Below are 25601 nucleotides of genomic sequence, written 5' to 3'. Positions count from 1 at the left end.
TCCTTCAGAGGTGGGTAAAAGGAGGACCCAAATTATTGGGGGAAGTATGCTGACTCTGTAAACCGCTTAGAGAGGGCTGTAAAGCACTATAAAGCGGTATATAAGTCTAAATGCTATTGGTAAGTTTTACTCTAAGTCTCAACCCACCAAGTTGAGCACGTGAACCTCGGTGGCACAGTGGTTAGAGTGCTGTACTGCAGGCCACTTCTGCTGGCTATCGGCTGCCTGCAATTTGGCAGTTCAAATCCCACCAGGCTCAAGGCTGATTCACCCTTCCATCCTTCCGAGGTGGTAAAATGAGGGCCCAGATTGTTGGGGGCAATATGCTAACTCTGTAAACTGCTTAGAGAGGGCTGTAAAGCACTATAAAGCGGTATATAAGTCAGAGGTGGTATTCAGCAGGTTTTGACCATTTCTGGAGAACTGGTAGTGGAAATTTTGAGTAGTTTGGAGAACCGGCAAATACCACCTCTGGCTAGTCCTGCCCCATCTATTCTCTGCCTCCCAAGACCCAACGGATTGGCTGAGTCCTCTTTTGTTGCTCTGCAGAGGAGAATGGAGCTGGAAAGCAGGTTAGTGGGGTGGGGAGGGAATGGGATTTTGCAGTAACCTTCCCCAGGAGTGGAGAGGGAATGGAGATTTTGCAGTATCCTTCCCCTGCCATGCCCACCAAGCGACATCATACCCACCAAACCATGCCCATAGAACTGGTAATACATTTTTTTATTCCCACCACTGATATAAGTGCTATTGCTATGAAGAAGCAGCTGCATGCAGAGATACTAATACGTGAAAGACCAAAAGGTTTATTGGATATCTTGCAAGCAAACTATCCCCTCTCCAAGCAGAGTATACCAACACAAAGCTACAACTGCCATGTGTGTACTGCTTCCTATGACTAAAGACTTCCTACCCTGACTGCTAGCTCGGATTTCCACTCCAATATAGCACCCCCCTCCTCCTCAAATTGTACACTGCCTTCCCACCACATTCCAATTGAAATCTCATCGATACTTACTAGCCTGTGGTTTTTCCTCATTTCTCCTCTGGTCTGGAAAGATGACAAGAAAAACAGGAAGTTAACCCCGCCTTGATTTTCTCTTCCTTTGCAAACCCCTCAGATTAAAAGAGAAGTCATTTTTCATGGACTCATCCTAAAATCTTCCCCCACTAATCACTTGCACTCATCTAGGGCTCAGTCAAAAAGGGCCCAAAAGAGAGAAAAAACGGAAATCTCAGGGGGGGGGACAATCCACACCGAGAGGAGCCAAAGTTTGAACAGATGGTACTTACCGGTGTAAGCTTCCCGGTTAATAGCAATAGTAGTGTACTTTTCCCCACCCCATTGGGGCCCACGATACAGACTGAGAAGCGGCAAAAAGAGAAGAGAAGGGATTATCATTAGTAACAAGATGGTGCCAGGCAGACAAAGTTTTTAAAGAATCGTGACATTCCCCCGCCATATTTCCATACTGTTAGCCCTAGATTTACGATCATCCGTTTAGTGGCCATTTGAAGTTACAGCAGCACTGAAAAAAGTGACTTATGGACATTTTTCACACTTATGACTGTTGAAGCATCCCTGTGGTCCTGTGATCAAAATTCAGATGCTTGACAACTGTCTGATATTTATGATGGTGTCAGCATTACAGCGCTCCATCCCAACCAGTAACTCCGAGACAAGCATAATCTCAAAAGTACCTTTATTAGAATAGCACCTGGCACATCTGTGGAATCTCGGAACTAAAAGTTTCCTGGACTTCCCACAATATCCCAAACTACAATCCATCCACTTTTCCCCCATCATCATATCACATGGGCCAATCACGATCTGTCTCAGTGTAAGATCTTTTTTCCCTGCTGTGCCACTTAATAACATTGAATTCAGAAAAGAATTTTTATTTTGTCTACTTAGAGCTACTCAATTGAAATCGCCCTCCTCCCACTTTCTCAGACTATGTGGCAGCGTGGAATATGGCTTCCAAAGCTGACAGACGGTTGAAGTCCCAGGGTCACCAAATCCCCTTTTGCAACCTTGTGACAAGCAAATTCAAATGGGAAGCCAGATTCACTTAACGACTGGGTTACTAACTTAACAACTGCAGTGACTCACTGAACAATGGTGGGAGGAAAGGTTGTAAAATGGGACAAACTTGCTCAACAACTGTTTCGTTTAGCAATGGAAATGTTGGGCTCGCTTGCGGTGGAAAGTCAAGGACTAAATCAAAGGCGGAAGACAGAAGTGACTTTTCCCAGCTGCAGCACTTTTCAATTTTTAAAAAGGAGAAAGTCCTGCAAGGATTTCCCTTTCAGAAATCAAGAAACGTGGGGAAATATAATAAAGAGATAATATACTTAATAATCCATGTTACCACTGCTGTGAGATTAGCCCTGGCCCAAAGATGGAAAGGCAATGATATGCCATGCCAGATGAGATGGAAATAATTAGGAAAATTTGGACGTGCGCTGAAATGGATAGAGTAACTCAAGAATTAAAAGATAAATTTGGGAGAAGTTTTACCACTGGTTTAAAAAAGAAAGGAGCAACAGTATTAACGATGATTAATATTTATGTATATGTTATAGATGTTAATTTGTATTTTTTTACTTATTTGTTATGTATGCACCACATTCATTGTTTTTAAATATTTTTCTTTCTGTTGTCCATTCATAAAATAATAATTAAAAAAAAGAAACCAAGAAACGCCAACGATACACATATGCAGAAGTCTTGTCAGCATGAAAAGTTTACCTTTTCTCCTTCCACATCACTTACTTCGTGATTCCATGTCAATTCCAAAGTCCAAATTCTTGAAAAGGGGCTTCTGCCCTTCGTAACTGAAGTCCACAGCTAAAAGAGAAGCAAAGAGATAAGGATCAAAGGGAGGGGAAATGTTTTCTCAGGAACACTAAAGTAAAGTTTAGAGAGAACATCAGCAAGTAACAGACAGTCTGGAAAAAACCAACCACCCCAGTTCTTAGCCCAGTTGGTTAGAATAGCAGAGCTTTGATTGAACAATGAAGAATTTGAAATGAGGTTGTTGGGATTTTTTTTAGCTCATCCTCCCTCATCCCACTTTTGATCCTGAGTTCTGGACTGAGAGTCTCAAAAGAAAGGATTGTGATTTGCTTTGAACCGACCCATAGATTGTATACAAGCTGCTCCGGGAGCAAAATCCTTAGCAGAGAATGAAATCTTAAAAGAGATCAGTAACCTATGCTCTGAAAAGTGCTGCAAACTTGCCACACTCTTCTTGAAGATACCGCCAATGTTTCCCCCCCTGAAAAATCCCTCTGGCATGCTGTGTGTATGTGTGGCAGCCATTTTGAAGGCAGCTTCTCCCTCTGGGCAAGGGCTACTAGCTGCAAGCATGATGGGAAGGCCACAGAAAAAGAAATCTTTACTAAACCAGGAGACTACACCAACTGCTATCCTATAGAGTCTGATCTCCCATCGCATTAATTCCTATGCAACCAAAGTGATAACTTCCGACACCCACCCTCCCCAGTCATGTGACCATTGGCTTGCATTTATGTTGGCCATAGCCAACAGCCATGTGACTGCTATTTACAACTGTTCTGACCTAGGCTTCCCCCAAAAGCACTAAGAAGACTCTTTGTCCCGGCAAAACTCCTTTTATTAAATGAAGGTGAATTTCTTGCATTCACATTCAGCCTGGCAAACAGTCTTTCAGGGGTGTAATTAGGAACACAGACCTCATCTAGCCTGGAGAGCTGCCAAGTAAATATTTTGAAGCGCAGTGCTGACAAGGAAGGACTCAGCACGGAGTGTCTGAGGTGCACAGACAGATCTTCACACTGCTGCAACGAATGAATGGTGTCCTGCAAAAGCCCCTTCCTCTTTTGCCCCTCTTTTAATCCCTACGGGAGGGGGGCATTCACCATGCACCTGTGACTTTATTCCCACGTCAACCCTTAGTTCGTAATTATTCTTGTCTTTTGTCAGTTCTGCACATGCGCAGGCTGGGAACTGGCTCCAGGTGCTCCCCTGCCTCACTGCTGTCCGACTCTGAAGAAAGCTGGTGACTGCCAGCCTGCCCTGGCCCCACCTCTGCCTCTGATGCAGAGCCCACATCCGAGCCTTCCTCAGCCTCCAGGACTGGCCCATGTTCCTCCCCAGCCTCCTCACTGTCCGACTCTGCTGCCAGCTCTGCCAGCGGGCCACAACAACTACTTTGGCTGAAAACTGGTTTATACTTCCAGGTTTCCAGCAAAACTCTCCATAGCATGCAATGAATTTGCCTAACGCAGTCTCCGCTTAACGACTATCATAAAAACTGTCGAAAAACCAGGTCAGTCACAATGGGCGATCCACTTTACAACTGTCATGACGTGCGACCATAATAAGCAGACTCCAATATGATTGTAAGTCGGGGACTACCTATATGCTCCTCTTACTGACATAAGCCTTGGTACATGCAGACACTCTGTTATCGCTCCAGTTTTCTACCACCAGGGAAACTAAGAGACAGCGTAAATCTCCCTAATTATTTCTCTACCCATGAGCAGTTCACGGGCAAAATCCTGTCCCTGCTGTCTGGGATCAGTAAAAACTTTAAGGCAGGAAAACTTAAATCACATGGCTGCCAGGTATAAGGGCTCAGCCCACAAGAAGTCAAGCATTCCTCTCCTTCAGATGCCTCAGCCAGCCTGGTCAGAGCAAAGGACACTGGGAATTGTAGTTTAGCAACAGCCAGAAATTCAACTTCCCTCCCTCTCCTCTCTAATGCTTGGAAGAGGAGGAAACAGAGTTCAGGACAATTGATAAGTGTCCTCCCCCCCCCCACACAAATCCTAATCAGGCTCCTAATCCTTCCCCTGCACCCCCTTCCTTACAATTTGCCCTGCAAAAGGGGAAGCCCTACCATGGAGGCCCAGAATGGGTGGGGCAAGAGGCGGTGGGTCAGGAAAGGTGAACTTCACGGTGTATTCCTTGGGCCGTTTCAGGAGCTCGGGGGCCTCGTTGGATTCCTCATCCGGGTTCTTCTTGCGGCATTTCTGCTGCTTCCGCGTCAGGGCCTCCTTGGTCTGTTTTTCCTGGGCCAAGCAAGACAGGTTACAAGAGGAACAGGCTGCCCTTCTTTGCTTTGGGGCACGGAGGGGAGACAGAGGGGCCACAGGAACATGTTTTTCCAAAAAGAAGAATGTTTTTTCTTCAGTGCTGAAAACCGTGGCAGGGATCCCGAGGGCACCAAACGGGAAGGACTGCGGATTTGTGACAAGAATGGGAAGGAGCTTTTCTCATGGAAGATCTCAGATCTGCCAATCTCCAACAGGTAGAAACCTGGATGGCCTACAGCCCTGATGGCGAATCTATGGCACGCATGCCGGAAGTGGCAAGCGAAAGGTCGCCCGGAAGAGCCCCACTGCGCATGCACGCGCCGCCACCCAACAGCTGATTGTCGAGTATCTGGCGTGCATGCGCGGGAGGTGAGGGTACGCAGGAGATGCATGCGCATGCAGAGAGATGCACACATGGAAATCTTGCGCACATGCCTAGGGGGTGTGGAGGGCCCCAGCATACGTTGCCTTCTGGGTGCTGGCACGCAAGTGCGCATGCGCAATTTTCAGCCCAGAAGCTGAAAAAGGTTAGGCACTACTGGCCTACAGGTAGTCCTTGGTTTGAGACTGGTTGCTTACCAGCCAGGGTTGGGATTCAAATAATTTAACAACCGGTTCTCTGCCCTAATGAGTTCTTCCAACAACCAGTTTGCCAAACTACTCAAAAAGTTAACAACCGGTTCTCCCAAAGTGGTGCGAACTGGCTGAATCCCAGCCCTTTGAAATGATGACATCCCAGAACAACTCTGGCGAGGTTCTCCCCACCCTGTAGTCACGTGATCACATTTTGTGATAGCACTCTGCAACTAGCCCTCATCTTCCGATCACACAAAGTTTTCCCAGCTACCTGACCACAATTTATGACTTTCTAAAATGGAAATCAGCATTCACTTCCAGTTTCTGGCAAAATGCCCATTGCAGACAGTGAGCTTGTGTAACAGCCATCGATTTGCTTAACGCTCAGAAAATATAGAAGAAAAGAAATTTAAGAGGTTGTAACAATTAACAGAAAAACAAAGCTGGAAGGGACTTTGAAGGTCTTCTAATCCAACTCCCTTGCTCCAGCAGGAAAATCAGAGTGATTTGCTTAATGATCACTGCAAAAAAATAAAATAAAATCAGGCTGGTCACATGATGACCTGCTTAACAACTGGCATCTTGTTAATTCCAATCATGAAGACTATCTGTATTCTGTTAATACAGACAGAAGGGGCTGCAGGGTGGATCTCAGATTAAACAGGGCACACACATTCTCAATTAAGCTAGGATGTCAGAATACCAACAAGCACAATAGAGTGGAACCTCGGGTCACGACCGTAATCCAGCCCAGGACTTTGGTTGCAATTCGATTTGGTTGCAAACAGAAGCGGGACTGACTGTGCATGCACCTACTATTATGCACATGCGCAGAAGGGGAAATCACCATGGCAGGGAAAATCGCTGCGGCTGTATTTGATTGGCACCCAAGAATCTGTTCGCAACCAGAAGCAACAATTTCCCCAAATTTTCGGTCACCCGATTTGGTCACAAACAGAAGCGTGTCAACAGCAACAAAAAAATACTTGTCTTTTTAGTTGCTAGCAGAAAGGGAGTGGGGGAAAGCAGTGCATTCCGTAAATGCTTCAGATAATCACATTGGCAGCCAAAGCTGTTGGCGTGCAAGATTATTACTGGAGAGCGTGATTGATGATTCTTGGCTACGGATGTGTCCCATTGGAGAATATACATCCAGGGGGTGTGGGGAAGGCCAGGGTCAAGGGTGAAATGAATGATGTGTCAGAGTCGGCTGCAACCAGGAAATCCCGATAGGTTAACTCCTAATAAATCAATCTTTTTTACTCTGAGAGATGTGGCTAGAGACTTATGATTTGAATGGGGGTGCATGTTGAAGCCTTGACAAAGTGTTCGTGACCCGAGGTTCCACTGTATAGAAAAAACAATTTAGGGGAAAAAAAAAGAATACTGACAAGTACGGATGACGTTACCTAATTAGGTAACTTCTGCAAGCAAACAGCCGTGCTCAAAGAGCCCCGAGAACTCCTTTGCTTGTTATATTGTGCTGCTTCTGTGAACAAGGATGTTTGCCTTCAAACAAGCCCACACAAAAATGGCAATGGTTTTCTGCCGTGTTTAGGACCGCAGATTTCATTCTGTGTAACTATCCTGCTTCCTCAAAAGTCACTTCAGCTAAGAGGAAGCCCAAAGAAAACAGTATTTGCACAACATTTCTCGGCCAGCAAGTCCTCTACCATGGCACAGCTAGACACTTACTGCCTGCTTTGTTGATTTCCCCCCGGCCTTCAGGTCTTTGAGCTTCTTCTCTTGCTTCTCATACTGTTTGAGCAGCTCCTTCTGTTTCTGCTGATACATCTTCTTGAAAGTCACTGCAAGGGAACGTGACAAAATACAGCACTGAGGTAAGCCCATGTCTCATTCCCCACCCTGCTGCACAGCTTGGTACCACTGAACAAAGGAAGGGGCAGATTTCTCACAAACGAAGGGGAATATAAGTGACCCAGGAACATGTTGCAGGATCCAATCTGGGTCAGTCACTGGGACCAGAGGTTTAGTTTTCTGAGCTTTTGGACTTGTGCTGGAGCCCATCTTCAGGGAACTTGTCTCCAGCAGATTGTTTGCTTTGGGCTATTTTGTGTGTGGTACTTATATGGTGCCCGTTGTCCCAAAGGTGCTTTTTCTGAAGGAAACTGGACTTCATTTTTTCTTTTGAAGACTGTTAGGAATATAAGTCACCTAATAGGTATTTGGGGTTAGAAATATATAAACCAGGATAGACATTTTAATACTGTCTCTTTAAGAGCATGCTAAAAACTGCAATTAGGTGTAGTTTCTCAAACAGCCATAAGATGGAGCCAGAAACCTGGTTTGTTTTAATCTTAGTCTCAGAAGAGAGTGTGTCTGAGTGAGTATCTCTGTTTCCTTCTGTTGGAAAGTATTGCCATTCCTCCATTTTTCCTAACTGACTGATATTACTGGATTTGATGTAAGTCTGATACCTCAACAAAGACGTTTCGCTTCTCATCCAAGAAGCTTCTTCAACTCTGACAGGGTAGTGGGGAATGGAAGGATTTATATTCCTTGCAGACAGCTGGTCATTTGCTGGACATAGATAAACCTCCAAGTGCTTCAACAACCCCATAAAAGGATGCAAGTTACCCGATGCCTGCAAGGAATATAAATCCTTTCATTCCTCACCAACCAGTCAGAGCTGAAGAAGCTTCTTGGATGAGAAGTGAAACATCTTCAGAAGAAAAAACGAGAAAGTCCAGTTGCCTCCTGAAAAAGCACCTTCGGGACAACCATGACCTGGATGACTGAGAATCTCTACAGACTACGGTGCCTGTTGCATATGGCTTTTAAGATGTTGATTGAAGTGTTGATGGCTGGCTATTAAAATTGTTGGCTGTTACTTCCTTGTGCCTCCAAGCCCTCACTGGCTAAGTACTTGACAAACTGGTGGTAAATCAGCACTCCTGTTGAAACTCTGCCAGAGCCCTCTCAGGTATCTTTAAAGCAGCCTCTCACACGAAAGAAGTCTGGGGGAAAAAATTATATCTCTTTGATGGGTGCAACTTATTTCAAGTTAAGGTCATCCCTAAAACAGCAGCATCCCCGTTATTTTTCCAGCAGCCACGCTCTGGGTCTTCTGCCATCTTTGCCACGGCTCCCTTTTATTCTATCTTTTCAAGGGACAAACGAAACATTAAATTCTGTCCTGGATTTCCCCAACCACCAAAGCAGGAAAAACGCGGTGTTGCAGTGGTTAGAGTGCAGTACTGCAGGCTACTTCTGCTGACTATCGTTCAAAACTCACCAGGCTCAAGGTTGACTCAGCCTTCCATCCTTCCGAGGTGGGTAAAATGAGGACCCAGATTGTTTGGGGGGCAATAGGCTGACTCTGTAAACCGCTTAGAAAGGACTGTAAAGCACTGTAAAGCTGTATATAAGTCTAAGTACTATTGCTATTAAGTTATGTTCCCGGGGACTTGAAGCACAGAAGCTTGCATTTTCTCATTCAACAAAAACATCCAGCAATTCAACATGTTTGACATTTCATTAAAATGGATGGGTCATTTTAAGATAAATAATTCTTGGGTTCATAATATAGAAATTTATTTTTAAAATCACGAAGTCTGAATGTTGAATTTTTAAAACATTTCTTTAAAATTGATTTTAAAAAATAAATATTCCAACTCCGTGGCTTGAAATACGGATTTTTCACATTATGAATCCAAGAATTATACATTTTATATGCTTTGCCAGCTGGGTGCCCTTGTCCTTGCATTTGTCACTTTATTTATCTATTTATTTTATTTAGATTTATATGGGTATCCGCCTCACAAAGCCCCTACCCTTATCACCACTCACTGTAGTTTCCCCGGTAGTAGAAAAGTTTCTGCATGTCCAAATGGATGATATCTGTACACACATCATCCAAGAATCCCTGGTCGTGGGAAACAATGAGCAGGGTTTTCTTCCACGTCTGGAGATAGCTGAAAGAAGAAGAACAGAAGGGAATTAAAATAACAACAGTTACAACTACCCCAGCCTCTCCTTTTTCAGACATCACACTTGGTCGTTAAGTGGAATGATGACTAACTGAATACTTGCCTGAGAGATGTAAAGAACACTGATTGCTGATATCATATTTAGACAAAATGTCTTGTGCCTAACCCTTTCCCCACTCCACTATTTTTGACACCTTGTAGGGTAGAGAGATTGCATATACAAGCCACCACTCTTTATGAGCTCTTTTTTTTCCATGGGGCAGTGTGGCTCTAAAAGGGGATAAAGGTAAATTAAATTCATTTATCTCAGCTGTGATCTTAATTAGAACCTCAGCTACTGCCTGAAACTGGCCAGACCTTAATCAATTTCACACTGAAGACTGTCAATGTTTCACAATGTCAGGCACATTGGCTGAAAAATGATTTTTTTTCAAATTATGATTTATCACTGTTGCATTTGTGAATGGTCAGTCACTAAACAAAGGGTGAGCTGTACTACATTAAGATTGACTTCAATAACTCTTAATACCTCCCAGCCTGAATTATATGTATGTGACTGAGAATGTAAATATGAGAATGGTATAGCTAGGGTGAAAGAAAAGAGCCCTGAAAAATTAAGGGATACATTTCATTATTCCTGTTTCATTCAGCTAAGACAAGGGTCTTCAAACTTGGCAACTTTAAGACTTGTGGACTTCAACTCCCAGAATTCCTGAGCTAACATGACTGGAGAAGGAATTCTGGGAGTTGAAGTCCACAAGTCTTAAAGCTGTCAAGTTTGAAGACCCCTGAGCTAAGGTGTTAGCATCTGTATATTTGGCACAATTTTCAAATATATACATTTGTTTTTAAATACTACAATCATTGCGCTGATAGCTGCCCTGAGTCTGTTGACAGATGGAAAGGCAAGTTAGAAATTGATTTAATGAAACAAAAGATTGCATGTAATAATATATTATAGACAATACATTTTCCAACTGCGTACACAATCTCTTTCCATGCTGCTAGAACCACTGCCAGTGTCATTAAGAAAAACAAAAGGTAAGAATAAAAGTTGTGTTTATAGATAATTTAACATGTGGCCCAGACACACATCCTTACTATGTTCTTCTGGGATTTTGCCAAGGTATTTATCTGCTCTGTAACAATGCCCCATAACTTGAAGGAGACGTAAAGGCAAAGCAGCTGTCCTTCTCTTCCCCCGTATGCTTAGCTAGTGACTTACTTATTAAGCCAGATGACCGCATTGAGGTCCAAGTGATTGGTGGGTTCATCGAGCATCAGCAACGTGGGCTCCATGAACAGGGCTCTGAAAAAAAGAAATGATCGGGTCAGAAATCCCATTTTATGAGTCCGTCATAACTATGAATAGTCAGCAAGCGATCTGTTGTAGTTTGAGGATTACTTGAAAATGAGACTTGAGGAAGGAGACCGAAGAAGCAGTGAGGGAACAGAGCATAAAGGATGGTGGATGCCCCACTGAGCAGAAGCAACATAGAAGAAATGCTACAGAATCTTAAGTCCGGCAACCAGCAAAAAAAGAAATCAATTTAAGGAGAGGCAGGGATGGGGGAGAAGGAAAGTATTAGAGGCAAGATGGAAAGCAATAGCAATAGTACTTAGACTTATATACCGCTTCACAGTGCTTTACAGCCTTCTCTAAATGGTTCTGAGAGTCAGCATATTGCCCCCAAACAATCTGGGTCCTCATTTTACCTACCTCGGAAGGATGGAAGGCTGAGTCAACCTTAAGCCTGGTGAGGATCGAATTGCCAAATTGCAGGCAGCCGGCAGGCAGCAGAAGTAGCTTGCAGTATTGCACTCTTAACCACTGCGCCACCACGGAAAGATTAGTTTATCAAATGCAAGGTCGGTTGCCATCAGGAAGAAGAAATTAATGCCGATCCATTTCAGCAATGCCACTCTTTAAATTACTATTGTGAATTAACAAAGCTTTCTTAAGCTGAGTCTGAATATTTGAGCCACTCAGGGCAATTTAGCTAAAGCAATTATTCCCAAACGTCTACCTATTACCAACCATCACACACTTACTGACAAAGTTATATTAGGGTCTCTTCTTTTCTCTCTCTCAAAAAAGATAAATTTGGAAGCTATGGATTGGATATGAAGCCATAAAATGGTTTCTTTTGTCATGGATTTGGTTGCCATGTGAAACCAACCACTGTAAACCAAGACAATATCTCTCCCATTAGTTTTAGAAAGACCAACAGGGGTTTGGAAGGTGCTTCTTATCAAGCCGAAACATTGGTCTATCTAGCAGAAGGTCTTCCCAAATTTGGCCTTCCCCAGATGTGTTAAAATACAGTGTTCATCATCTCCAGCCAGCATGACCATCTGGAGAGAACCAGATTAGGATGGACTAATATAAGGAAAAGGGTGAACCGGGTACATTGCTTTGGAGTAGTTAGTTACCATGTTGTTTTCCACCCCTTTGGCTGATATTCTGCTTTCAACAATTAATTACCTGGCCAAGGAAACTCTCATGCGCCAACCTCCTGAGAATTTCTTGGTTTGCCTATTCTGCATCTCAGGGTTGAAGCCCAACCCAGCCAGGATTCTCCGAGCTTTGGCCTCCGCTGCTGCTGCTCCTGTAGCTCGCAGTTCCTCATAGACCTGGCAATGAAGAATAGGAAGAGCATATGAGAACATCTGTCAACCCTGAAGCGAACCTGGCTGAGGCCATCTTTGCAGCTTCATGGTTGCCACAAGGCAAAGGGAGGGGAGAAAACAGATAGCTAGCTCGGCTCTGCTGTCAAAACAAAAGGTATTCCTGTGGGAACTAAGGTCATTCCAACAGGAGGCTGAGAGAGAGGAGGAGTTGAGTAACCAAGCAACCAGCCAGCACCTCTATTGGACAATTTGACTGATGACCTGAGGGAGAAGTGGGAACTTTTCACTTTTAATTAGGTGAAAACCACGGGAACTTTCAGAGTCAGTTTTCACCGGTTGGTCAATATGATGTATCCGATAAACATGTTCTCCTTGAGGAATCTACCTGCCTCAGAGTTCTGCTTTCAATGGGTGCATTACTTGGAATGCTGACAAGATCAGGCCGCTCCAGATGCTAGAGTTAAGGATGGAGACAGGTTCTTCAATGCTATTAGCTTTTTCTATTCAATTCCCTAAAAAACTTAGAAGATTCTGAGAGTTGCAGTCTCAGCACATCTGAGGTCAGCTGGTTTGGGAAAAGGCTGGACTACTTAGTCCAGCATCCTTTTCCTTAGAGCAGTTCAACTGATGCCCACAGTATTATGAACAAAAGCTCTCTCCATTTCATATTCCCTGCAACTGATGTTGAGAAGACACCCTGTCACCTCATCACAGAGGTATCAAATTGGCCCAGCAAGGCTTAAAGCTGCTATTTATTTAGAATAGAATAGAATACAAATTAGAATAGAATAGAATAGAATAGAATAGAATAGAATAGAATAGAATAGAAGAGCTGGAAGGGACCTTGGAGGTCTTCTAGTCCAACCCCCTGCTTAGGCAAGAAACCACTTCAGACAAATGGTTATCCAATCTCTTCTTAAAAACTTCCAGTGTTGGAGCATGCACAACTTCTGGAAGCAACTCGTACCACTAATTAATTGTTCTAACTGTCAGGAAAATTTAAAAACCTATTATTTTTTTATAAACAACTCAAGGTGGCGAACGTAAGAACACGACTTCCTCCTCATATTTTCCCCACAACTGCAACCCTCTGAGGTAAGTTGGGCTGAGAGAGATGGAGTGGCCCAAAGCCACCCAGATGGATTTCAGGGCTAAGGAAAGACTAAGTGAATCACTACAATTGCTATGGGAATCCATTATCCACAGTGGGTGGGGTTTTTTTTTGCTGGAAACTGGAAGTAAATGGTTTCCAGAAAGAGAAAAAAAAGTTATAAATTGTGATCATGTGACCACAGGATGCTGCTGGTCAAACATGTGCGCCGGTTGCCAAGCCTGGTAGGGGAGCTGTTAGATCTGGGTCATAAGCAGACCTGGGGAAGTCCATTGTCACTTCAAACAATTGGTAAGTGAATTAGTCGTAAGTCGAACAGCGGCCAGAATCATGTTCGCACAACTTTGGAAGGGCGAGGAGATCCCCACAGAAGAAAAGATAATAACAAAAATTTTAGAATGTGCAGAAATGAATAAACTAACATTTGAAATTAAAGAAAAGGAAGAAACTGAATATTTTGAGGTGAGGGATCTGTTCTATCATTGGTTAAATAAGAGAAATGGGAGTTGGAAATTAGAAGATTACAAGAGAAAGATTAATCTCACGATCAGGGTTGTTTATTGTAACTTATTGTGATTAATTTTGATTAGTTTTATCAATTAATATGTATCAATGTTATGAGGGGAAAGCACTGTTATCATGAAATTATCATTAGAGAAGACTATTACTAGGATTGTGACGAGTATTACTCCAAGAAGTGTAACCAGGCAACACACCGTATATATGGATTTTGAACACATTGCTCTTTCTTTTTATTTATATGTTTATATATTAATAAAAAAATTATTTTTTTAAAAAAAGAATTAAGTTGTAAGTCGAGGACTACCTGTCAATGAATCATGGGCAACCCGTTCCCACACCAAGTGTAAAAAGCCCATCACGGCTCCTGAATACCTTTTCCAGGCGCTCTGCGGCTGCATCGTTCCCTTTCTCCAGCTGTGCCTGCAGCTGTTTCTCTTCTTCCAAGAGCTTCAGTCGCTTGGTGTCAGCCTTGAGCACAGCTTGGACTGCCGGAGTCTCATCCGCAATAACCTCTGTGAGGAAACAAGGAGAGGAGGAGAAAATGGAAAGAAGGTAATCTGGATAAACAGGATACCATTAAGTCTAATAGCATGACTTTTATGGAAGGCTAGAAACTTTTCAAACGAAGGGAAACGTATCTCCGAATCCTTGCATACCAAAATCCAGGTAATCAAGACAAATAACGTTCTTGACTTCCACATGCAGTGGGTTATTTGTTTAGGAGCTTTAACGTCATTAAATGATGGGAAACTGGGCAGCCTAGACAAACGATCAGAAAAACCTGAGCTTCCTGTCAATATTTAAACAAGGATTATGGTGCTGGTTCACAAGTTACAGAAAGTCACTGGTTTCACAAAGGTCTAAAAGCAGGGGGTCTCCAAACCTGGCAACATTTAAGACTTGTGGACTTCATCTCCCAGGATTACTCAGCCAGCCATGCTGGGAACTCTGGGAGTTGAAGTCCACAAGTCTTAAAAGTTGCCAAGTTAGGAGATTGCTGGTCTAAAGTGAGAAACAACAGAAAGTGCTCTCTGTCTATGATAAAAGATACCAGACTGACTGGCATGCTATAACCGGACAATCTCCAGCTGTACGAGATTGCAAACCCCACCAGCCCTGCAACATAGGGAGTTTTAACTCCTCCCCCACCACACACACACACACACACACACACACAAGAAAGGGACCAATGAGCCTAAGAGTTGCCTGGCTGGTTTTTTTCCCCTTTTGCTGCTGCTTTACCTTGTTCGCAGAGCAGCACATCAATGTTGGGAGGGATGCTCAAGGCCCGGTTAGCGATATGTTTCAGCAAAGTGGTCTTGCCCTTCCTGAAAAGAACAACAGAAATCAGATGAAAGATAGTCACTGGAGTTGACTATAAAAGCCCCTGCCAAGTATTTTGGGATTATGGAAGGATGTACGAGAAGAAACACAATCTACCCACTTCCCCTTTCAGAGTGGTTTTCCTAGCAAGATATTAGTATCGGACAAATTACAGTCAGAACATTTTTTTTTTCAAATGTTGGAGTAATCAAATAAGAGATTCCAGAAGTAGCACATCCTCGCATCTAATTTGTGAGGTATCTACTACTATTAAATGTTTTAGATGCCTGTTGAAGGCCTTTCTCTTCTTCCACGCCTTTTCTGTAGAAAAATTGAAGGAATAGTTCAGATTTCTGCTTGTCAGATGTGTTATCTGAGGGACTGTTTCTTGCTGGTCACATGCACCCGACCCACAAGAGCGGGGAGGCAAAGAACATTGCGGGTCTCGTCCTCCAAGGAGATACACCTGGAAGGACCCAGAAGCAGGGCCTTCTCCATGGTGGCTCCCTCCCTCTGGAACATCCCCCTTCCATAAATTAGACTGGCCTTCACTCTAACACTCTTTCCGGAGGCCCTGAAGACGTGTGGTTTTGCCAGCAGGCCTGAGGAACCCAGAATGGGATGGAGCCCATTAAACGACTGATTTGATTATGTGTTGTCGCTGGAGAGGGTGGGGGGGTGTTATTCCCTCCCCCCATACTGTATATAATTGTTGCGAATGAATAGACAGCTATATAAATTTTCTAAAGAAACAAAAATAGAAATATTATATAAATGATGAAAATCACCGTGGGCTCTGCAACCTCACAGAAATTTATTATTGGACATCTAGTCCTCCCATTTAGTCCACTAAAGCATGGTCTTCCTATATAGTTAAGGTATACTTTTTAAATTTTTGATCTGTTTTACAATACTTTCGTTCAGGAGGCATTATAACATTTGTATAATATTTGTAATAAAATACACCTACCCGTTCGGGCCCACCAAGCCATAACGACGCCCAGCTACAATATATAAATCTGCATTGACAAACAGTTCTTTCCCGTGAGCTGAGATGCTAAACTTTTCCAACTGTAACAGAAAATAAAAAAATATTAGAGGAGATTTTTTAAAAATCTATTTCATCCACTGGATTTGTTTTTGTTTTGTCCTTATGCTGATGGTTCCAAGGTTGCATTTTATTTTGGGGATCAGCTTGGAAGGTATTTGTGACAAAGTACAGAATACTACCATTCTAAGCAATTTACCTGCACTTACAGATAATCCTTGATCACAATTGGCCCCAACATTTATGTTGCTAAGTGAAATATTTGTTCCATTTTATGACTTTTCTTGCTTGCCTGAGTTGTTAAGTGAATCATTGCTGTTAAGTTAGTAACATGGTTGTTAAATGAATCTGGCTTCCCCGTTGACTGCTGGTCAGAAAGTCACAAAAGCTCATCACATGACCCCAAGACATTGCAACCGTCCTAAATACAAACCAATTTCCAAGCATCTGAATTTTGGTCATATGACCAGGGGATGCTGCAATGGGTGTTAAGTGTGAAAAACGGTCATAAGTCACTTTTTTCAGTGCCGTTGTAACTTTACCAGTCACTAAATGAACTGTTGTTAAGTCGAGGACTACCTGTACTCTTACGGAAGCAGACTGAGAAAAAAAATGAGAAATTATTATTGCTGTCACTTTTTAGGAAGTTTTTTTAAAGACAAGATCCTTTTTTAAAAAGGCAGAGCTTATTTATTTACAATTCTGAACATGCAGAAGAATTGTACAATTCTCAAAAATATAATGACCGCTTTCCTCTTGAGTCACAGTGCCAATGGGAGAAAGAAATAAAAGTGCAGCTGATATATAAAGCAAAGGAGACCAGAGAAACAGAGAAGACTGAAGAGCCGGAGAAGCAAAGCAGAGGGGTGTGTAGAATAAGACTGGGGTACCTTGATATCTGAGGCATTTTCCAACATGGCTTGTCTCGAGGTCATTTCCGCCTGGGACACTGAGAAATCGTTCTCAGCCGCATTGGCTGCTTTCAAGGTTGCCACCTGCCGCTCATACTCCAGCTGGTGGAGCAAAGAAAGGCTCAAATCAGGTCATTTGACAGTTTCTTAGGAAGATACTAGATGGTGCAGAAATGGATAGACTTACATTGAAAATTAAATAGAGGGAAAACACAGAATATGATCAAACATGGAACTTATTTTACCAGTGGCTGGTATGTAATCTGTATGGTTAAGTAAATTAAATATCCAGACAATACGATGTTTATTAAGTACTAATAAATGTAAACAACAGAAAAAAAAATTTTTTTTAAAAAAAAGATTTGACAGTTTCACGTGATAGGCTCTCTTGAAGATCAGAAGTTAAAACTGCAAAATATGCCATGCTTTTTTTACTCTTGTGAACTGTTTCATATTAGTTTTGGTTCGGGAGGTATTATAGCATTTGTAAAATAATTGTAATAAAAGACACCTATCCATTTGGACTCACCAAGCCTTATTGGCGCCGAGCTACAATATATAAGTCTGTTTATATAACCGCTCAATTCATATAATTGGGCACATAATTTTTTGGTCCATTATAAACCAAACAGGGAACAATAGTTATGAGTAAAACATCAGACAAATTATTAAAAACATGAAACCTATAAGCAGTGTATCAGACAATAAACAGTCTGACACACTTCATTTTCCAAAAGACAGGCTCATCTACTGTCCTGACTCAACATCTGGGCAAAAAACCCCATTTTTAATTTTTTCTTGAAGGCTAAGAGGATCAGGAAGCACCCAAATCTCGTGGGGAGGAATTCATTCCATCACAACAAAAGACACACACCTCCTAGGCACCATCTGATGAGATGATGAAGCTACAGGAATCTATGCTTCATTTCCTCATTAGATGGGATTGAACATGTTTCTACTACAATTTTAAATATCCTGCAACCTATTTTGGATAGATTTCACCACAGAGTTTATTCCTGATCTACTTTGGATAGATTTCACCACAGAGTTTATTCCTGATCTACTTTGGATAGATTTCACCACAGAGTTTATTCCTGATCTACTTTGGGTAGATTTCACCACAGAGTTTATTCCTGATCTCAACAGCAGTGAGATTTATCTCTACCTTCCCTTGTAAAAAGGGGAGAAGAGTATACAAAAATAATCTGTGTTATGACTGCAGTCAAGCAAAGTCACAAAAAGTAGGAAGTAACCGCTGGCCTCCACTGGAGGACCACATCTAACCTGTTTCTTGAGTTTCTTCTTCTCCTTCTTGCTGAGATGTGCATAGGGATCATCTTCCTTCTTCTCCTCTTCCTCCTCCGATGGCTACAGAGTTTAGAGGAATCCAGTTGACGGTAGCCAAACATGATTATGTGGGGAACCAAAAGAGTTTACTGTGAAATCTTTGGAGCTTGGATGTGGCATTAAGTCCCACCATGTCATCTCCCAGGCTCAATTTTACTTTCATGGACTGCTTTTCACTACTTGGCTGTTTCAACTTCTATTACGACCGCAAGTGACTCGTCTTAGGTGAGGAAGGAGACAATTCTATGCTATCTTTCCAACCTCACTAGAAAGCGCATTGATTGCTAGGGGAATTCCTGTTTAAATCCCAGGTTCACGGATTGACTCACTTGCACATATAACGGTCTCTGCAGCAGAGAGGAACAATCTCTGGCAAGTGCCATGGGGGCACCTTCGGGAATCTAGTGGAGTTCTAATGCCTTCCTGAGATGCAACAAACCGCCTGCCACTGATCATTTTATTATGGCCCAACTCAGTTAAGGCAAGCTCTTGCATACTCAAATAGAGTCCTCCACCAGACAAAAGCTCTACAGTGCAGAGAGCAAGAACCAAGGGGAAAAAACTGGGAGTTTTATGGAACAGCAATTAAACAGGCTGCCCTGCTATCTCTATCATATCTAGGTGTCCCAGAAATTATTTTTATGTAACATGTTCTGAGTCCCTGTAATGGAAAGGACTAAAATAGCCCTTTTTTCTTTTTGTAAAATACATTTGGGGGAATATGGATCTTTAAAGAGCAGAGGCTTAAAAACACCTTCTCGTTTCTCAATAACTCTCCCCCACTCTTCACGTGATCATCCAGAATATTTTAAGACATCTTCCCCAGTTCATGATTGACACGGGTGGAGAATGAAGGCAGCAGCGCCAGCTCTATAGAGCATTCAAACACCTGAAATTCCTTGCAGATCAAGTTCTTCCCAAGTGCCCCACACTACCCCATCGTATGTAAGAAGGGGCGGCACAGAGGAAGGTACCGTAAGCCAATGGGTTCGTACTTCACCATAGAGCAGAATTCCCCAACCTTTCTGGGTTGGTGGCCTGGAGCGGGGGAGGAAAGAGGTGATGGTTCTGTGGGAGGGGCAGGCGCGTGTGCACACACGGGAACACCCATTGCTCGTGTGAGTGGAACAATGAGCATGTATGAACACCACCAGCCATTCACACGGCCCGGTTGCGAATAGGCTGCAGACCGGTAGTGGGCTGTGTCCCACAGGTTGGGGCCCCCTGCCATAGAGAACGGGCTCCTTACCGGCTGGCTGTCCTGTTTGGATTTCTCATTCTCCTCAGTGAAGTCCTCCTCTCCATCATCCTCTTCCTCATCTGTCTCCTCTGCCTCTAGAGCAGCAAACATATTCTGCAGCGATGAAGCCAACATCAAAGAAAAGAATACATTATGCATTCTATCAGAAAGGGTTTCTCATGCTCATTTCCAGCAACTCCACAGGTCATACCATAAAGACCAGCAAAGCTTACACACATTGTAGTCCCTGATTTACGACCACAACTGAGCCCAAAATTTTGGTTGCTAAGCGAGACAATTATGTGAGTTTTGCCCCATTTTACAAGCTTCTTTGTCACAGTTGTCAAATCAATCACCACAGCTGTTAAGTTAGTAACGCGGTTGTTAAAATTGAGCTGTAACTCAGCAGGAAGAGAAGTAATGAAATCTCTTGCATCCTCCCCACACAACCATCAAAATTGGGCCTTCTGGCTTCTTTGTTAGATTGTGAACACTTACCTTGGCTGGCTGGTTCTTCTTTCCTTTTGCTTTTTTGGTAGTTTCTTCAGACTGAGCAGCTTGTTTGGCTCCATCCTAAAATGAGAAGCAAGGAAATGGGCATAAAACATTGTTAAGCAAGAGGAACAAAACAAAAACACCAGCAGTAATTCCAGCTTTCTCCCAGCTTTGCAAATAAACTAATTGTTGAAATAAAGCCACTAAAAATCTTCAGCCTGCTCAGAAACTAGGAAGCATCCCTCCTTAGGGCAGGAAACTATTTTTTTAAATTCAGAATAATATTTCTGCTCATCAAGGGATGAAAGCACCCTATCATCTATTCCACCAGATCAAGGGCGGGGAACGATGGCCCTTTTATGGCCCTTTCATTCAGGGCCATCACAATTCGAATAGTCACTAAATGAGAGATTGGTAAGTGAGGACTATCTATATTCTGGTTACCAAGATAAGAGAGACTAGAGATGCATCCTTCATAGTTGGAGGATGGAGACTGAGTAGGGGAGACTGAGTAGGGGAAGACTTACGATGCTACTTCCTGTTTAGATCAGTGTTTCAATATGAAGGCTCCAATTCTGGCATTACCTGGAAAAGATGGGGCTGGAATCCTGAATTCTACCCAACTGTCCATCCAAAAAAACAATCCCAATCGGAACTTAGTTGGCTACTCTCTGTGGACTTCAACTCTCACTGTCCACATTCCTCTTCTCCTATACCTTAGATTTTTCCTTGGGCTTGGTTTTTTCTGCTTCTTCCTCATCACTCTGAGCCAGGGTTGCAAATGCTGAGCCTCCTCTCTGAATATGAAAAAAAGGGAGGGAGAGAGAAAGGCATATAGAGTAACTCAGCCAAGCCCAAATTCCACAGAATAAGAAAAAAAAAATCCCTTTGACATTTCTTTCTGTGCCCTTCTGAAGGCAAAAGTGATGGATGTACCGTATTTTTCGCACTGTAAGATGCATTTCCCCTCCCCCCGCAAAAGTGGGTGGAAATGTCTGTGCGTATTATAGAGCAAATGCTGACAAAGCCCCGCCCACCCCCACCCCCACCCCCACCCTTCGGCCTCTGCCTCCCAGCAATTTGCCTCTTTGCAGCAAACAGCAGGTTTCTGTGTGTCCTGTTTTCAGCCTCCACGCGTCCCGTTTTCGGCCTCCGCGAGCCCCGTTTTTGATCCCTGCCACCGGGAATGGGCCGAAAACAGGATGCACGGAGGCTGAAAATGGGGCGTGCAGAGGCTGAAAATGGGGTGCACGAAGATGGCAATAGGCAGCGGTGGTGATGGGCGGCGGTGATCCCCGCAGCCTGGAACAGCTGATAGGCGGTATTCTGGGAGGTTGATCCAATAGCCAATCAGCTACTCGTGCTAAATCAGGCTGCGCTGAAGCTGACCTGGCTGTTTGCTGTAAGGAGGCAAACTGATGGGAGGCAGAGGCAGATTTTTTCCCCCCCTTGATTTCCTCCTGAAAAGCTAAGTGCGTCTTATAGTCCAAAAAATATGGTATGTATTTCAGGATCTGCACCTGAGTTTTCATTTCTCTTTCCTGATAGGTACTGAGTGTCCCTGGTGACTGTTCACCCTTCCTGGGCCCTTATCGTCCACCATCCAGCCTGTAGAATGGCTAACGTCCTCGTTTTCTCACATCTCTTTTGTGATGGTATGCATGTGTGTGTTTGTATTCTCATTTGAGCTGTTTAAGAGCCAGTGGTTAAGGCACCAGGCTAGAAACTGAGAGACCAGGAGCTGTAGTCCCATTGCCAGCTGGGGGATTTGGGGCTAGTCACTCTCTTTCAGCCATAGAAAGGAGTCAAAGACAAGCCTTTTCAAAATTTGGCAAGAAAACTGCAGTCACCAGGAGTCAAAACTGATTGAAAAGAATTAGAGAAACCAAAAAGATTTACTGTGTGACAACAAAAGATACTCCAATCCAAGGGTATTATTTCAGCTCTATCATCTTCCTCTTTTAATGACCCCATAATCCCTTGCAGGGTGAAGTCTGGGCAACTGAATGGAGTATTTACTGGCTGGATGCCCTTCCTGTTGCCAATGCAGAGTTTTGTTCAGCAGATATATTCTCATCGATCCTCTACCTAGAATCGAACTCACAGCCTCCCGCTTGAGAGGCAAGAGTTCCACCTCTAGGCCACCGCACCACTCAATTATTTCAGCTCTACGTTCTGTTTAAACTAGCAAATTTGATCAGTCTCCTTGATAATACGATGGTGGTTGAAAATTAATTTAAAAAGGCTTATCAAAGTAATGTGCTCCAGCTTACACAAACTAAGACACACTGAAAGGGGTCTAGGACAATTTGCCGCGGCCAACTTGCCACAGGACAAGAGTTACGGTAATATCAAAGAAATGGTGGAATAGAATCATTGAAGAAAGGATGAAAAAAGGAGGGAGGAAATTCAATGTGAATGAGGAAAAAATATTTTTAAAATTATATGAAACAACTGAATTGTTGAATTGTCCCACGTCAAGTTGTTCCTTGGCAACTTATCCCATTCCGCATTGAAAGGGATCTGCACCTGAGCTACAAAATTGACCGTTAACATTGTATATCAAGTATGAAGGATACAACTGAACCCACAAACCTGTTGTTTTCCTTTGTTCTTCTCGTTCTTCTTGCTTTTCCACTTTGTGTCTTCCTTATTCTCTTCCTCTTCCTGAATAAGAGAGGTAGACATTCAATTTGTATTCATTTTTCCAGTGAGAAGAGGAATATTCACAGGTCAAATAAAGCCAAGATGGTGATTACAGTTCCATGACTGAAACTCCACTCGGTTTTCTTTTGCACTGCATGTATGATGCCCATTAAAAAAAAAACAAGTAGAGTTTTGATCATAGTATCGCAGCCATCATTGCAACGTTTTTAGACGACACCTTGCAGGCACCTTTGATTAAGACTTCCCTGCCCGGCCCCTTTTCAGAATGATGGGCTTCCAAGACATGAACAAAGGAAGAGAAATCTTTTCTACACATGACATGATTTCTATATGATATAAGTTGTGTGACGGCCCATTTTTCAATGTCATGAAAAGAATGAAGCAACAACATAAGTGCTTTGAAACTAATCCATATATATATTTCCTTCACTGTCTTACAGCTACAAAATGCTCCCACAATCTAGCTTTAACGGGATAAGTGTTTGGCTTATTTCATTTATACGTTTCACTTTAACTGGTAAACATTATGTAGAGATCTCTTTGAGCAATGTCTACAACAGCTTGAGCCTTTTTGATACAGTGATCATAGCAAAGTCCTCTTGTCAGGTGGAAGTAACCAGAACCACTCGTGAAACCACACGCCTCAGGCTGAAACTTTGAAGAGGATCATGGCCCTCTCCTCCCAAATAGACGATCCTCTCCTCCCTGCGTGCCCTAGGATGGATAGGGGATGGGCCTGGGTCCTCCTCTGACTGCTCAGCCGGCCTCTGCCCTTCCCCAGCCTCCTCCACCACCTCTGGAGCCACACTCCCACTCCCTGTTGGCTGTTCCTCCTCTTCCTCAGAGTCAGTTTCCACCAGGGGTAAGACAGTAAGGACTCCAAGCTCAATCCTCGCTTGACCCCTTCCTCCAGAGGGAATGATCCACCAGGATCCTTGCAAGCCCTCATTCTCTGCACTAAGTACTGCCTGGCCTCAGTTTACAGGAAGTCCACAATATACAACCACAATTGGGACCAGAATTTCTGTTGCTAAGTAAAGCCAATTCCTGTTGTTAAGCAAGCCATGCCTGATTTTATGACTATGGCTGTTAAGCGACTCATGCAGTCATTAATCGAATCCAGCATCCCTCATTGACTTTGCTTGTCGGAAGTCTCCTGGGAATGGCAATCACATGACCCCAGGACAGTGCAAACATCCTAAGTACATGCCGGTTGTCAAGTATCCCATTTTGGATCACATGACCGACGAGATGCTCAACAGTCAGAAGTGCGGGTACCAGTCAAAAGTCACTTTTTCTGTAACTTTTTTCAAGCACCGTAACTTTGGTCATTAAACAAATCATGATACGTTCAGTTCTACCTGTATTGGGATTTTAGAATAGCGTTTTTGAATGCTGCTTTTCTTCTGTGATCCGCATAAGCTTTTACCTCAGAAACAAGGCTGTAAATTGAGACTACCTGTACTCCAGACAATCCAGACTAACCTTTTGTTTGGTTTTAGAACCATTTTTCCCTGGTTTCTTTGTTTCTTCATCATCAGAGGCTACCTAGAGAAATAAAGTTGGATTTTGATTATTTCTGTACTGCTTTTACTTAGAAAAATGCCAGAAAGTCATCCCTGACACTCATGCTACAGCTTCCTGCATACTCAGCCTGCATCACCTTAAGAGTCACTCCTAGAACAGGGGTGTCAAACTCAAGGCCCATGAGCTGGATCCGGCCCACGGGGCTGCCCTGGAAATGGCGAAGAATCGGCCTGAGGTGCCTCTGTCAATGAAAACCTGGCCCTCCTGAGCTCCATTTCCCCTGGCAGAGGGTTGCAGGAGGCCGTCACAGCCAAAAATGGAGATTGGGAGCCCGTTTTTACGGGCAGAGTGCTCAGGCCGCCACAGGCGCTCTGGCACAAGTGACGTCAAGGTGCCCCCCCATCCCACCCCAGGTCAAACACAACTCTGATGTGGCTCTCAATGAGTTTGACACCCTTGTCCTAGAAGAACCATATAACACAGAAGGAGCTGCCTGTCTTCTCCAAGGCATTTTCCCTTGGGTAATCGTTGTTTTTTTTGACACAAACCCTTTTCCTTTTCTGACCCTTTCCCCACATAGCAGGGCGAGACAGACAGGACTGCTTGCAGCATTTTTAAAATGCAGCTTAAGGCCACATGAAATAAGGCTGCCCACCCTGAATCTGGAAACTTAACTGTTAAATCTCTCCCATTAAGATTATTCCCAAATGCAGCTCACCTTGTTGCTCTTATTCCTGTCAAGTTTGATGGGCTTTGATATTTCTTCTTCCTCCTCCTCCTCCTCCTCCTCCTCCTCCTCTTCACTCTGTTCCTGGTTCAGGGCAGCGAACACATTTCCCCCCTGAAGGTGACAAAGAAAGTGGGGGAAAAAAACTAGTGAGAAGAATGTCACAAAAAAGAACCAGGTAACGGAACCTCCTCATCAAGGCACCAGAGTAAACTAACCCCAATTTTTTTCAGGCCACAGAATCTGTTCTTTTTAAGTCAAGGATCGTTTGATCAAGACACAATAGTCTAGCAACCGAAAAGCAGTTAAACTCCCCCCTTCTCCTTTTTTTCCTTAAGTCACTCATGGAAACCCATCATCAAGGAACATAGACTGACAAAGACTCCATTAGTGGTTGTCTGGACATTGGGTTAGGAAGCATAAGACATCAACAATTTTATATGT

General features: G+C 43.3%; 1 protein-coding gene across 3 annotated transcripts in view; it reads right to left on the bottom strand.

The window, feature by feature from the left end:
• Positions 1 to 25601, bottom strand: part of ABCF1 (ATP binding cassette subfamily F member 1) — a 38440-nt gene that overhangs the window by 2537 nt on the left and 10302 nt on the right. For 2 of the 3 annotated variants that reach the window (XM_026720746.2, XM_026720747.2), the window contains exons 6-24: positions 25149 to 25271; positions 24389 to 24451; positions 22832 to 22903; positions 20953 to 21033; positions 20240 to 20314; positions 19751 to 19855; positions 18439 to 18522; positions 17134 to 17256; positions 16166 to 16266; positions 15115 to 15200; positions 14245 to 14384; positions 12094 to 12242; positions 10834 to 10917; positions 9469 to 9593; positions 7354 to 7466; positions 4887 to 5058; positions 2777 to 2851; positions 1294 to 1364; positions 1019 to 1051 (exon numbers count right to left, since the gene is read on the bottom strand). In XM_026720746.2, coding sequence (XP_026576531.2) covers positions 1019 to 1051; positions 1294 to 1364; positions 2777 to 2851; positions 4887 to 5058; positions 7354 to 7466; positions 9469 to 9593; positions 10834 to 10917; positions 12094 to 12242; positions 14245 to 14384; positions 15115 to 15200; positions 16166 to 16266; positions 17134 to 17256; positions 18439 to 18522; positions 19751 to 19855; positions 20240 to 20314; positions 20953 to 21033; positions 22832 to 22903; positions 24389 to 24451; positions 25149 to 25271 — 1875 coding nt within the window. Of the gene's footprint in view, positions 1 to 1018; positions 1052 to 1293; positions 1365 to 2776; positions 2852 to 4886; positions 5059 to 7353; positions 7467 to 9468; positions 9594 to 10833; positions 10918 to 12093; positions 12243 to 14244; positions 14385 to 15114; positions 15201 to 16165; positions 16267 to 17133; positions 17257 to 18438; positions 18523 to 19750; positions 19856 to 20239; positions 20315 to 20952; positions 21034 to 22827; positions 22904 to 24388; positions 24452 to 25148; positions 25272 to 25601 lie in introns of all 3 variants that reach the window. The other variant, XM_087928575.1, reaches the window with a different exon arrangement.

This window comes from Pseudonaja textilis, chromosome 2 (genome assembly GCF_049901715.1).
Source record: "Pseudonaja textilis isolate UNSWEBS1 chromosome 2, rPseTex1.2, whole genome shotgun sequence".
In the NCBI taxonomy this organism is placed as follows: Eukaryota; Metazoa; Chordata; class Lepidosauria; order Squamata; family Elapidae; genus Pseudonaja; species Pseudonaja textilis.
Note: the sequence above shows the minus strand (reverse complement) of the source record. Positions and strands in the feature narration are given on the sequence as shown.